We start from the raw sequence: 15,416 nt of genomic DNA, 5'->3' as shown, positions 1-15,416 counted from the left end.
ACAAATTGGTTTCTATGACACAGGATTCGGGATTACCTTTCTTGGATTCCAGGTAGGCAGGACAGTTCCTTCTCCAGTGGTCGGTCTGGTGACAATGGTGATAGGCATCGGATGCCCTGTCCTTCCTCTGTTTCTTGGATTTGTTGCCCTTTTTCTGGGGCTTCTTTTTCGACCTCCTCTTCTTGCCACGCTTGCCAGCTTCCATAAGCATGGCCACGGGCTCATCCTTACAAATCAGTTCCTCAGCTCGTTGCAACATATTGCTGAGCTCTTGTAAGCTGACATTCAGCTTATTCATGTTATAATTCATGATAAACTGATTGTAGAATGGAGGTAAAGAACTCAAAATGGCGTCTACCTTGGTGACGTGGTCCAGCCCGAACCATAGGGCTTCCAGCTCGTTTATGTATCCCATCATCCGAAGACAATGGTCATGCACTTGCTGACCCGTGGTCATTTGAGCGGTTATGAACTGTTTCAAGACCTTCTGCCGAGTAGAACGATTCTACTCTTCGTACATAGTTTTTAGACTGTCCAATATGTCATTGGCCAGTTCGATCTGATCGAACTGCCTCTGTATTGGGTTGTCCAGAGAAGCTATGATATAGCAGCGGGCCAGGGAGTTCTTTTCCTCCCACTCAAGGTAGTCCCTTCTGCGGGCCTCAGAAGCCCGATCACCCGGATGCTCCGGGGCAAGGTTTTTGGCAACTTTATCCAATTTTTCAGAAGTCAGTACCAGCATGAGGTTACGGTACCAGTCAGCGTAATTAGGGCCTTTAAGTTTGTTGTCATCAAGAAGCTTGGCGAATTGTCCGTTAGCCATTTTCTGGTAAAATAGAAAGACGTCAGTCCACAACCTAATTTGATTCATGTCATCTACATAGATATGGCTTTTAATCTATGTCCCATTTCCATTTGTTCATCACCGGGATTTCCCTCCTACCTCAGTGACGGAGACAGCGACAATTATGTCTCTTGGAAATGTGGGAAATCACATAGGGTGCATGGAGCCAACTGTTTCAGCTGCATAACCCCACCACCTTTCTGTGAAGGATCATATCCACTCATCACATGAGCTTTCCCTTTGGCCTCTGTCAGACAAGGTTCATAGCCGTTTACGAGTAAACCTTTCTGTCCAGTGAGTGCTCACCCATCATATTCGACCACGCCAAGGTACCGTGAGAGAGTTCCTATTTTCTGGTGAAGCCCATCCCACATCAGTCTATGACGTCCCTATCATCATATGAAACAATCCAACAGATCCAGCAGCAAATCGGTTGGCCCATTTTCCGGTGCTTCCCCTCATCACTTGAAGGACCCGTCTTCATGCTAATGACGGAAGGCCTTTAGAGAGTCCATCATATGGATCTCCCTATCACATGCATTCATATTTCAGGAGGGAACAAGTTATGCCCTAGTTTTAGGTCAAACCTGAGTGGCTCCCACTGGCTTTCATAAAGCCAGATTTTTGGTGGCCCAATTCGACTAGGGTTTCTGCACGTGTCCTTTTCAGGGGTGTGGGGCCCACCACGAAGGGAAGGTCATCCAATGACCATAAGGGACACCGTGGCAATGATGTGCATTCAGCCATGGTGTGCGCAAGAGCCACTATCGTACCTACATGAGCCAAGTACTTATGGTCCATGAACACAACACATCACACATCCATACATCACATGCAGGAAGAATTGATCCAATCAACAAAATATCTATAAGGCCCATTTTAAAGCCCATTTAAGGTCCATAACATTAACATTTAATATTATCTAGGTATATGGGCTGAACAACAGTTAGCAGTTTGGCTCATATAGCTTTCATCCGAATGGTGGGCTTTTGCAGTTTTAACGATTTTAAAACTAGGCCTTACAGGTTGGGCTGAATTAATACTTGCAATTAAACATCAATCCCTGACCCAAAAGAGGGAGAAATCAGGACTGAAATCAGCCCTATCAAACCCTAGATTCGGTCCAACTGATTTGGTCCAAATCTGGTTCAAATTGGTCTGGGTTTGATTTTTAATCCAAGAATTAATTCAAGATTAATGATATGAAATTAAATATTGATAAAGAAAAACACAAATCAGCCAAGTAGGGCTGTTCGCACACTCCATCCTGCAAAACAAAGGTTAGTTCACAGTTTGCAGTTTCACAAACTACAAATCGTAGATAGCGATTTTCATATTGCGAATTCTCCTTTCAGCGCCGCCAACTTCGATCCAAAAATAATACAGAAATAGAAAAACCTAATTTTCTATTAATTATTACATCAGATCGAATCCTATACATTCAGTCTAAAAATAAAAAAAAAATATTTACAGACCAAATGTAAAGAATAAACAAGAATATGCAAATCACAGATATCCACATGTCAAGAATGAAAGATTTCGATCTCCATTGTACAAACAACCCATAAATCAAGAAAATTATAAAGAACCATTCCAAATAAAATTCAGATTTATATAAAATTTAATTCCAGATCATTCACCCAATTTTATGGGAACAATTTCCCAAAAACAAAATCTGAGCAAATAGGGTTGAATGCCTTCTGCCCATTTGTGTAGGTTCAGATTTGAACAATTTTGATTCAAGATTTGAACCATAGCTCTAATACCATTGAAGGAATGGAAAGTTTCATCATATGGATGCCTGGATAAAGCGGAATAGAATGACACAGTGAAGATGACACAGAAAAGTCACCAAAGACTTTTCTGAAACAAAACAATAAGAGAGGGAAATACCTGATACGAAGAATTAGTATCCCCCAACGAAGGTGTTCACGCCCAGAAAAGTCACCAAAGACTGCTCCCACTGAAGATGACACAGTGTAGGACGGAGCAGAATCAACAACGTTCTTCACAAGAACTGGATCCATCGCAAGAACCCATTGGACGACAGGTGAGCACAACTTCTTTTCAATTCTTTCACAAAGAACTGAAATCAAGAACGCTTCTTGATGACTCCCATGTGAGTGGAGACGAACTGCTAATGGCGGCGGCGACAGAGAGAAATTGGCATAGTCTTATTGTATGCTGATCTCTCTCTCTTTGTTGTATCTATATCTCAGATGAGTGTGTTTAGAGGCTGCCGCCCCCTCCTCCTTTTATAATCCTAAAGGGATCAACTCCTAATCCTATTAGGAGAAGTTGATCCCCTTAAGTGATAAGGTAGAGTCCTTATCTAATCTGCAGATCATGATCAACCCTCCTAATTTGATTAGGAGTTTCCAGTCTTGAATCATATTCAAATCTGGACTCTTACTGAGTGGATAGGGACTTTCCCTTATCCTTTAAGGCTAGTCCATATCTTAGATTCGCCCCATTCAAGCTAATCTAATTAGCCCAACTCGTATTGGGCTTTTGGCCCATTAAGTGTATGTGCTCACTTAAGCCTTCCAAATTATTGCCTAGTTGGGCTTTCTCTGTAAGGCGTGGAACCCAAACGTTGATCTACACATCAGCCATAAGGGTTCAGCCCAGCCTTTGTCACAAGGCCTAGACAAATTCACTGGAAAGCCCAGTGAACCCCTTGAGCCCATCATATGGACTCTATGGGCCCAACACTTACACTAAGTGGTCCTTGGGCCAAGCCACCTTGTAACACCCAAGGACTGTGGGCAGATGCAAGATTAGCCTATTAGGTTTAACCCTCAATGGCCTTACACTTAACCTCTCAGCCCATAATGATCAAACACTGCCTGACAAGGGAGGACCTCTCCCCCGACTGCAAGGTACAATGTTGCACTCTCCTCTTACATGGACCCCGGGGATTAAAACCTTTTGCAAACAATTTTGGAAACCTATAATATATATATTATATCGTATAAATATATTTTGCAAAACAAAATTTCAACGATTGAAATCAACTACCGGCAGTTTTGGTTTCCATCAGAGAGAGTGCATTTCCCCGATCATTACCTTTGTCTGACAAAGGGGCTGATCTTGTCACTATGATCACCCACTTAGATGGGTTCATGAATCATCTCAACATACCCAGGTTTTGACCCCCTCTAAGGGTCTCACCGATTGGCATATCAAAGATGGCCCAATCCGCCACCTAGTGCGGTGCCATAATCGAGTTTAGGGGTTAGGTGTAACATTCTAGTTTTGCCCATTAATCGCCAAGGTCCAGGGCAATATTGGAATTCTGGTCCTGTTCAAGGTCTCAAGGTGATCCCACATTACATGTACCTCGGGTCTCACCCTAGTGGCAGAGACAGGTCACCCCATCCGACTTGGCGGCACATCAGTGTCAACCTTATCAGGATAGGTGTCCCAGACCGATCCACTGGTTGTGAACGTTCTAAACCAACACAAGTCTCATAAGTGTTCAGTTTTAAGGGTATTACACAGAAACACACCACATGACATGAATCAAATATGCACTTCATTCATTTACAATAATGTCATAAGTACATCAAACTGATTGGAGCTAAGGGCATACAAAACTGTCTAACACTAACAGCCTGGGAGAGTACATCAGTAAAGCAGAATGAAAAGAAAGAGAATCGGGCTCAGCCGCCCGGGAGCAACCACTTCAAAAGTCATTTTTCAGAAGAAGAAAAAAAAAAGAGAGAGAGCAACCAGCCTCAAGGCCTCACCTCCTCTTCATCCTCGTCACTTTCCTCTAGGGAGTCGGGCTCCTCCTCCTCCGCAGCGTCTGTCGTCTCTAGGGCCAGGTCTCTCATTGTTACGCCCTCAAGGTTAAGGCCGGAGAACTTCTTCCGGACCAGCCACCAGCCAAGCTTGAACCCCGAGCGGTAGGACTTTGAGCCGTATTCGACCTGGAGGTCGTGGAACTGCTGGGACTCTTTGAAGTCCTCCACCGCCTTAGCCCGCTCTGCCTCCATTGCGGCGTCAAAGTTTCGGGTCCTCTCATGGAGCGTGGACTCCAAGCTCTGGACCTGCAGGCGAAGAAGCTCCCTCTCCGCCGCCACCCTCGAAGACTCCTCCCTATAACGGGCGCTCTCCTTAGACAGTCGGGAGATCCATGCTTCCTGGTCCCTAACGAGCAGCTCCTGGGCCTCGCTCCGCTTCTGAGCCTGGAGAAATTCATCCCGGGCCTGGTCGAGCTCGCGTTGGAGGCTCTGCACGTTCGACCTCTGATTAACGACGTCCTGGGAGTGAATAGCAGTCTGACAGGCCATGGCGTGGATGGCGGAGTTCAGCTGCCAATAGAAAGCCGAAGTAAGTAAGGGGGAAGAGAGAAAAGAGAAGGGAGGGAGAAAAAGGGAAGAAGCAGGCACTTACCACCATGCAGTGAGTCGAGGCCAGCTTGGCGAGCTCCCTATGGTGCATCCCGGCCCAGCTCGCGACCTCCTCATGAGTGACCGCCTACCAGCTCCTCCGCGAGGCCACGAGGAAGTTGGTGACGCTTTCGTCCCTCCCCTCGGTAGGAAACTGCGGGAAGATGGCGGGGCCGGACTGCGTGGCTAAAGCGTACTGCTCCTAGGGTGGGACCTCTTCTTCTTCGCCGCCTCCCGTGGCTACTCCCTCAAAGGACACAGGTGGGACCTCCGGCGGCAGAACAAAAGCTGGGTCTGCAGCCTCGAACTCGACGGCCCCAGAAGTGGACACTTGGTCGGGGCGCGACCTCTTCGCCCTGCGCTTCTGGTTGCTCGACAAAAGGCGACGTGCATCCACACCAGACATGTTGGCTGCAAGAATCACAAGGCATTAGTCCAGCTCAAAAAAAAAGAAAACAAAACGGAGAGAAGAAAAGGCGACCTAAGGGTGACCTACCGAGGCTCAAGCCGGCCTGCACGAACTTGTCCTCAGCCAAGTAGTCCCAACAGAGAAAGCCTACCCCCGCCCAAGACTGCAGCATTTCCTGAACTTTCGGGTTCAGCTCAACGCCCGGATCCTGAACAGTGGCCCTCTAGTGGGTCAGAAAGGGCTACCCCTCGGGGTTGCGAACTACAAAATAACCCCGCTTCCAGGCTAGGATCCTGTTTGGCAGATCATTGAGGAGCTTGAAGCCAGGACGGGGGGAAAAGTAATAAGAGCGCCTTTCTGGAGGGGCTCCGGGGGAGGCATTCTTAATTGACAAGATAGTGGCAAAGATATTAAGGGAAAGAGGAAGACAGTACTCGAAAAACAGAGAAATTGTCCCAACCACGTTCCGGATTGAGTTCGGATGGAGTTGGTCTATGGTGACATTGAAATGGGTAAGAACCTCCACTATCAAAGGATGTAGAGGGAGTCGGAGACCAGCCACGAGCTGCTCCTCAAAGACCATGATTTCGTCGTGGTCGTGTTCCTAGGGATAGTTACCAGATGGGAGGCTGTAGATGAGATCCCTGGGGAGGTTATAGTAAGAGACTAGGGCCCGAAGCCTCTCCATTGACATGGAGGAAGGGCCGAAGCTATCAGTCTCCCGACCCCGGGAAGTGGAAGCCGAGTTATCGGAGGCCTCACGGACTTCCGGAGCTTGCCCTTCAGAGAACCCCCAAGCTCCCCCTGAGCTAGAGGGGACCTCGCCGTAATTACCGTCTCGGGAAAAGCCACTGTAGTACGGATACCCAAACATTGTTTGGACAGAATAGAGGACTCACCAGAGAAGTGAACCAAGAAAGTGACGAAAATGGAGGGAGCTCGAGCAAACAAGGCGAAGGCGCGACCTCAAACTGAAAGCAAGGCAAGTTGGCGTAAAGAAAATGAGGCTGGGGCCCTCCTATTTATAGCCACTGTACCCAAACAACTAATGGTCTCGATCAAAGCGGATCCAACGGCTTGTAATAAAGCCGGCTGCACGTCCTTCGAGACTGAAATAAAGCTGACTGTGCACGTCTTCTGAAACTGAAGGCAGTTTGGCGCATTTTTTGGCGCCCGAAAAATCCAGAAGTCACTTGACATCCGCGCGTATACATCATGCGATCAGTCAACCTAGTTTAAATTATGGGTCAAATCCACCCATCACTTCATGAACTCCCCGCACTAGAGTAAGACCCTTATCCCGAGGAGTGGGGGGCAATTGATGGAGGGTGATTTGACCCAACCTCCTAACTAAGGGACACGTAGATATGACTCGACGTAAGTAACAACTCAGCATGACAGCTTGGCTACAACTCGACGTAATGAGCTCGCTAAAACTCCAATAGAACAGCTCGCCACGAGACAACTCGCTACAGAACGGCTTGCTGCAAGGCAACTCGCTATTGGAGCTCGCTTCGAGGGAGCTCGCTATTAAGTAACCCGAAGCCTTCGGGAAATTTCTTATCCGACAAGACCGTGCTTGTCAGACTGCTCCCACGTCTCTTGTCCGGCAGCGCAGCACCTGCCAGTCTAGAGGACTGTGCCCACGTCTCACGTCATGCGGCGCCGTACACGCTAGCTCTGCATAACGTCTCTCAGGTGACAGGACCGTACCCTGTGACGGATACCTGCGCCAATCAAATCAGCCTGACGAATAATGGTTGTAGCAGTGAATCAGAGGCAGTTACACCCGATTTGGCAGTGCATTAATATATAAGGGCTCCGACCCCCAAGGAGAAAGGTAATTGAATTTTTGGTAATCGAGTAGTGCGCATCTCCACTCTTAGCTCGTCATTACTCTCTATGCTTTTCACTGAGTTCTAACTTAAGCATCGGAGTGTTCCCGCCGGGCGAGCTCCCCGGGAATCCTTCATCTTCTCCTTCTCAGGTGTTGTTCGTTGCCTGCTAGGAGCGAGGCCCCTGCCAGCTAGGAGTGACCAGATCGCGCTACATCAACTGCCATGGAAATTTATGTCAAATGGCATTGACCACCAGCCATCCATTGGTAAACATCTATACCATGATTTTGGAGACCTAGGCTAGCGGTTTATGACCACTAGCACCGTTTTTATTTTTATTTTTATTCTTTATTTTTTAATAATGAAAATGAGCAACACAGGGCATTTGCCAATTTGAAAAAAATTCACATTTTTTGAGAAATAAGTGTTTGGTTCATAGCAATATTTTCTCATTTTACCCATTCTTGTCTATTTTAGAATTTCATCTTAGATAAGAATGAAAGTTGAAACATGGTCTTAAGTGACGATGATGATGATGATGATGATGATCTTGTTTTTATTTAAAAGTATCTTTTGATTTATATTAAGCTTTATAAATTTATACTTGTTGTCCAAATTGAATTGGATTCAAATTAGATAACATTATATGTAAATGAACCGAATTCAAACCCACATTTTACATATCCATTAGATATCAAAGCGAATTTGGGTTTGTCAGATTCGGGTATTATCTATATCTGAAATCAATCTGATTCGTTTGTAGTCTAGTCTCTAAGCATAGGGATGGCAATTTCTATCCTACTTGGTGGGTACCCGCCTCTACCCTCCCCGATTAGGCAAGTTTTTTTTGCTAAAATGATTGGTTTTGGGGTGGGTACGGGTTTTGAGATTCTATAACCCGTATGGGTACGGATAGGGTGCGGTATTAGGCTAAACCCGATCATCTCCAACTCCCATATTATTGGAAAGCATATAAACTTTATGTACTAGGTGTTGAATTTAATAATATTTTGAATTTTATGTGAAAGATAATTACTAATTTATGTGTTTTTTACATGCCTTAAATCAAGTAATAAGAAATCTTTGATGTTTATTTGTATTATTTTACTTATTTATTAATTATATATAACAAGAAATAATAGAATATTAGATGCGGATTTTAAACCCAACCCGATACAGGGAGGATAGGATTGAGGAGGGTTTAGATTATCAAAATCCAACCTACCACGACGTTTGGGGTGGATGTTGGAAGGTCTAAGAAAGCGGACCGGGAACCCACCCGTTGCTATCTGTTTTAAATGTTTTGTACGAGTTTTTTACACCTCGGCGCCACTAATCGCCATATAAGCCAAACTGTGACGGTAAAATTAGTATTTTTTTAATAAACGGATTCACACGATTTTTTGAAAAGCCTCAACCAAACAACTTTTTAGGAAAGGCTACGTCATACCAAACAACATCCTAGCGAGCAGGATACTGATTCCACCTTTCACCCACTACTCTACTAGCCGCCTCCAGTGCAGTGGGTTGGTGGAGTTATGTGGGCCCTACATTTCGCACATGCGAGTAAGGCTGACACGCGCCAGATCATCCTGTTGCCGTACAAATTACAAATAACGTTTGTGGGGCCCGCTTCAATTGAGAGTGGGACCATGAGAGAAGAGCAAAAGGAAGAGCATCCACACGTTCGGAGATCAACGGCAGCCTTACGTTTATGGCTCAGCCGCTCCCTGATTCTTCGGGTATAAATAGGAGCCATCTTACTCGATTTCCCCACCCGGTTTTCCGCTTTCGGTTCTCTTTGTGCTGTCCGTTTGGACCCTCTTTGGTGAGAGGGTCTGTTGCTTTGGTTCTTCAGTCTTCTATCATTTCCAAAATTTGTTGCGGTTTTTTCTTTGGTCTCTGTCATAGATTCGTCTTACTCATCTGTGTTTGCTCTCACTCTTTATCCGGGCACCTTTGAATCTGAATTTGTTTTTTCCGTGTTTCAGAACTGGTTTTGAATTTTGGGTGTTTTGGTGGGGGTGTGTTTCTCTGGTTCTTCATTCTTTCAAAGACTTGGTTTCATTTTTTTCTTTGGCCTCTGTAATCTATCCATCATACCCATCTGGGTTTGACCTCACACTTCATCCGGGTAACTCTAATTCTGAATTTATTTTCGTGTTTCATAACTGGGTTTTGTTTTTTGTTTTTTGGTTCAGTGGTTCTGTGTTCTATTCCTGATTTGGGTCGGTGTAGTTTTATAGTTTGTGGGGATTCGTTGTCTGTCAATGGGCGCTTTGGATGAGGGGCATTTTAATGGAAGCCTTGAGAATGGAGTGAAGCTAGAGTCTCTTAAGCTGGATCTAGAGCACGAATCGGAGACTGCCGTCATGGAGGACGCCGTCAAGGTTCTGTTGCAGGGTTTGGGAGAGGATTCTAATAGAGAAGGTCTCAAGAAGACTCCACTTCGTGTTGCCAAAGCCCTTCGAGAGGGAACAAGAGGTAAGAGGTTGTTAATCCTATAGTCTTCTTTAGATCCCTTTTTTATTCATTAATTAAGGATCTTATGGAAGGAATATTAGTTTTTATTGCTCTTAGATCTATTCATTTGGTTTTTTTATTTGTTTAAAGTTGAATCTTATTTAATTAGTCATTATCTCTGTTCAATTACATAGGGTTTTGTTTATTTATGTTGCTGCTTTTTTTTTTGGCTAAGAAGACACGGGTAGGCGCTGAAATTTGGGATCTGCTTTCAGTATTGGCAGAATTCCAGGATCTTAACAGTACTTCCAGTGTACCACAAACATATATAATCGTAATGGATCCATTCTTGGTCATCGAATTCCTATATTTTCAGCTCTGTTTCTATATTTTTAATGGGATTTTTGTCTTCTTAGTTTGGTTGCTTTATTGAATTTGTCTGTTCTGTATTACCTAAGAGGATGTGCTAGACCATTGATTATATTAGAGATCTAAATCTAACCCACAAAACCAGCTTTGTCTTTCAGAACTTGTGGGAGTCACTGTTTCTGAATGTCGGGCTCAAATTCATTTTATTGTTCTTTTATATCGTATTTTCCTTTTCCACTTCTTTTTGGTGAGGGGAGGATGTGAGGCAAGGAGAGGTTTGGATTGGAATGTAAACAGACCTTCTGAGTGAGTACTTTGGAATGGTGACGGACCAGAAGTTGGCTATGTACTGTGTAGGATTAGGTGTGAATGGCGGAAAGTGCACTCCTCTTGGCCCCAGATCCTTCATTGTTGTTTCTTGTTCCTGGTCAGACAGCGGTAGTTGGTGACTTGGTGGTCAATTCATATATTGAAAGGAACCTACAAATAATACAATTTCAGTTTATTGTCAAAAATTATATTATTTGTGTGGCAAACGCCAACTCTCGTGATATTCAATTTGAATATGTCTTCCTTATTAGATGCTGTGTGTCCCTAAGTTAAATGTTTCTTGTGGGGTCCCATTCTGATTTTTCATTTTTTTTTCTATTTTTGATTTTTGATGGCCACATCCAAATCCAATCCGATTATTGAACCTTCAAATCTGAAACCAATCTAATATCCAATATGTCGGACTTGAATCTAATTCGGATTTAATCTGAATCCACGTTATTTTGTTTAGAAGAAGAAAATTTTAAGATAAAAAAATAATTAGTTTTTAACTTATATATATATATATATACATCTTATTGAATTTTTGTAGGGAAAACACTGAATTTATTAATTATAAACTTTAGGTAATTATATATGATATCTAGATACATATATAATTGTGTTATATAAGTATTAAATTTTAATCAGACTCAGACTACATTGGGTATGATGTCAGATCAGGTTTTGGATTTTTAGAGTCCATTGACAGCCCTAGGTTTAGGAAATTCAAGTGTAAGGGGAATAACGTCTCAAAGCATATCTTGTTATTTTCTCCTTTCAGTATCCTTTATGATGTATACCACTAAATCTGTGTTGTCCCTAAGTTGTGTGGGAGTGGGACCAGTGGGTGTGGAGTGGCTAAGGCTTCTTTTTCTATATGTGGTGGTTCTTCTCTCCCTTCTCATCTGGACCACCCTAATACTGGGACCTACCTTACAAAATGGAATATAGACAAACCAACTAGACACAAAGTCTCTCGGTATTTTTCTTTTATTGTTTTTGATTATTCAAAGGAAGCTATCAGGTGGTGTAGCATATAGACTTCTTTTTCTAGGGTCCGTTCATTATGAAAGTCTTTAACTTGTAAATCTGCTTGCTAAATCTGCTCTATACATGCTATGATGCTAGTAATAAAATGATAGAAATCCAGATATATCTTAAGCAATTTATGATTTTTTGTGCTAAAAAATTGAAAGGAAAAAAGTAGGAATTGATAGACTTGGTTACTCCTGAAATTTGTAACAATAGGAATATTGCTATTTACTCTTTTTTGTCCTCTCTCTGTCTAGCTGTACATAACATATTATTCCATGGGCATACATGTGCAAAGTAAGTTTGGGGATGCCAAGTTACAAATGAATTGTTTGGTTAGGTAAATGACTTGTGGTTGTTTATCTAATTAATTATATGTTGAGTTATTGCGTAGGAAACCAAAATAAGTCTTCCTCAAGAACTACATCGATATTAGTATTGGGTTTTTATAATTTAAAATAAGATTATTAATAAAATAAATTGGACCTTTTGGATTTGTCTTATGTGACATCATGTTTCAAGTTTCTTCAACCAATCTCAGGCAACTGAATGAATTATCTCAGTTTCCTAGGCACCATTTGGATCCAACTTGTAATGAACTGCACATGGATGTTACAGTAATTCAGAAAAGTTCTGATTTTTTAAATATCAGTTGCCTGTAATTTGGTCTTCATGGATTTGTCTTATGTTGTATTCATTTATCAAGTATTTTCGACCTAACTGTAGGCAACTAAACTGAGTTATCTCTGTTTTGTGGGTACTTTTTGAGTTCAAATTGTGATTAAGTGTGCATGGATGTTGTAGTAATTTATCAAAGTTTTGACTTCTGTGACATTTTTGTTGCCCAAGTCTCAAAACAGGATTAAAAAATTACAATCCTTTTTTGTAGTTTTAATGACAGGCATGATCACGTGTATAGATGACCATCAACAGCACCTATAAGAAAGTGATTTTATTGCAAGTTGAAGGGGCTAGAAGGGCTAGGAGTAGACCAAAAAGGACTTGGGTAGAAGTAGTAAAAAATGTTTTAAGCGCCAATAGTTTAACAGTGGACATGGCTTTAAAATGAATGGAATGGAGAAACAGGATTCATGTAGTTGACCCCATATAGTTGGGATAAGGCTTGGGTGATGATCAATGGCAGGCTTTTGTCATGCTTTTATCAAGCTAATCAACCAAACCTGAGCAGATTCTTAAAGTCTGGATGCTCTTTTTTGGTTACAGTTACACATTCTAAGTGAAGTACTGAAGTTGGGTTTGGGTTGGATTCATCAGATTGGGGTTTGGGTTAGGTTAGGGTTGAGGTGCCCTTGACTTGGGTTGAGTTGGATTGACTCATTGACCTGAAGCTGACCCAACCTGACCTAAGGTTATGCCCCCTAACAGGGGATTAGGTAAGTTATAATTCAGCAAACAGTTATTTGGCTCCCACTGCATGCTTTTGCCTATATAAAGGACAACCTAGGCTTTCATATGCCCCTTTTTTGCAGTAACTGGTGTGAAGCTGGGATTAGGTCAAGTAACAATCCAGCTGAACTGTTATTCTACTCCTGCTGCATATTTTCACCTATTTGAAGCAAGGCCACTGATCTGACCTCTTGGTATTTTCTTTGAATGGGATACCCCCACCCATTCTAAATGGACATGTTTATTTTCCTTTTTGGGTGTGTGAATAAAAAAACAAAAAGAAAACTAATATTTTATCTGATTATTGTAACAATCCCTGGATTCTGCAATTTACATGCATATAGGGATGTGAGCATGTATTTTAAATTATTTCAATATATAATTTTAAGTGCAATTCTAGAAATGACAAATAATAGAATATTTGGAAGTATATTGATTCAAGCACATTGGTTTTTCCCTTTTTTCCAGGTTACAGGCAGAAGGTAAAGGATATCGTGCAAGGTGCTTTGTTCCCTGAAGCTGGCTTGTATAATGGAGTTGGGCATGCAGGAGGAGCAGGTGGACTTGTAGTTGTTCGAGATCTTGACCTCTTTTCCTACTGTGAATCATGCTTGCTACCATTTCAGGTTAAGTGTCATGTTGGTTATGTTCCATCTGGGCAACGGGTGGTAGGCCTAAGCAAGCTCTCCAGGGTGGCTGATGTCTTTGCCAAGAGACTTCAAGACCCACAGAGACTGGCAAATGAAGTATGTTTGGCTTTACACAATGCAATCAAGCCAGCAGGTGTTGCAGTTCTACTTCAGTGTTGGCACATTCAATTTCCTGAAGTAGAATGTAGTAGTGCAGAGCAAAGTAGCCATCTTACAGAAGTAGACATGCCAGGGTGGGTGAAGATCTCTGTTACTTCAGGGTCGGGAGTGTTTGAGAATGAAAATGGAGATTGTTGGGCCGACTTCCTTTCTCTTCTGAAGTTCAGAGGTGTAAATGTAGAGAACAATAGTCAACCTTCTTGGTGCCCATCTAGGTCTCTGGATGTGCTGGCCTGTAATGGTCATACAAGCACAAGGAACTCCAGTTGTAGGGCTTCCACCAATATGGTACCCACGCAGCCTGCCATGATCACTGCAGTAACTACAATTCTCCAGTCTTTGGGTGAAGACCCATTAAGAAAAGAGCTTGTCGGAACCCCACAACGTTTTGTGCATTGGATGATGAACTTTAAGAGATCCAATTTGGAAATGAAACCGAATGGTTTCTATTCTAGTAGAATGGGTCTGCTTAAATCAAGCCTACAAAATGATAATGGTAATATTAATTCTAATCAGGATGAGATACGGTCTGTGCTGAATTTGCCATTCTGGTCCCAATGTGAGCATCATCTCCTACCATTTCATGGTGTGGTACATATAGGATATTTTCAGCCCCATGGAGCTGATCATGTTGGAAGATCAATTTTGCAGTCAATTACACATTTTTATGGTTGCAAACTCCAAGTACAGGAGAGGTTGACAAGGCAGATTGCCGAAACAGTTTCTTCAGTGTTGGGAGAGGATGTGATGGTGGTAGTGGAAGCCAACCACATTTGTATGATTTCCAGAGGGATTGAGAAGGTGGGAAGTAGTACAGCCACAATAGCTGTATTGGGTCGGTTCTCAACTGACCCTAATGCTAAGGCAATGTTTCTGCAAACTATTTCGAATAGTACTGGTTATGGAAGGACATAGTTGCATCTCTCTATTCCTAATTTCTCCTAATTTTCCCCCAAGAAGTTGTTAGTTACCCTTCTACTTGTGCTTGCAGTTGTGTAGATTATGCCAAGAATAAATCACACATACTTTCACGGGCAAATGCACAGTGATCTGGGTTTTTGCCAGATTTTCTACCGGTGATTCAACAATTACATTCAGTAGCTGGAGTCAACAAGGGTATGATAGTTTAAGTTCTATGTACTCAACTTTTTTCCCGCTCATCATCTTCCTGTAGGATATACCTTCCCAAATGAGGATGAAGGAGAAAGTTTAATCTCTGTATAACATTGCTTTGATATTGAAATCGAGTTTAACATCCATCCAGAGCAAAACATGTCTCAACAATTAACAGTTACACCTATCATAAACCCACCAAAATAGAATGCTAAGATTTCAATAACTCGACTATCAAATCTGCAACTGAAAATCATTATCAAATCTTACAACGAAGACAAATTTGGTAATTTCTCCGGAAGCATCTAGCCTCTCCATTGTTTTTGGGTGGTTATCCTTGATAAGAAAATAACCTTGAAAACCTATGATAGATAATTGGTAGATATTATCCCTACCCATAACCATTTACCAAGATAACCTGAG

The 15,416-nt window shown here is 42.5% G+C and overlaps 1 protein-coding gene across 2 annotated transcripts; it reads left to right on the top strand.

The window, feature by feature from the left end:
* The first annotated feature begins 9,251 nt into the window (after positions 1 to 9,251).
* Positions 9,252 to 15,137, top strand: LOC104587520 (GTP cyclohydrolase 1-like). Of its 2 annotated transcripts, none has more exons than XM_010245164.2 (3): positions 9,252 to 9,622; positions 9,735 to 9,972; positions 13,540 to 15,137. In XM_010245164.2, the coding sequence occupies exons 2-3, from the start codon at positions 9,759 to 9,761 to the stop codon at positions 14,793 to 14,795; spliced, it is 1,470 nt and encodes a 489-aa protein (XP_010243466.1). In that variant the 5' UTR covers positions 9,252 to 9,622; positions 9,735 to 9,758; the 3' UTR covers positions 14,796 to 15,137. The 2 variants fall into 2 exon arrangements, with proteins under 2 accessions (XP_010243466.1, XP_010243465.1); XM_010245163.2 differs by having other exon boundaries at positions 9,727 to 9,972.
* Positions 15,138 to 15,416: the final 279 nt, after the last annotated feature.

Source organism: Nelumbo nucifera, chromosome 1 (genome assembly GCF_055504915.1).
Source record: "Nelumbo nucifera cultivar China Antique chromosome 1, China Antique-T2T, whole genome shotgun sequence".
Taxonomy (NCBI): domain Eukaryota; kingdom Viridiplantae; phylum Streptophyta; class Magnoliopsida; order Proteales; family Nelumbonaceae; genus Nelumbo; species Nelumbo nucifera.
This window is presented reverse-complemented; position numbering and strand designations above follow the sequence as displayed.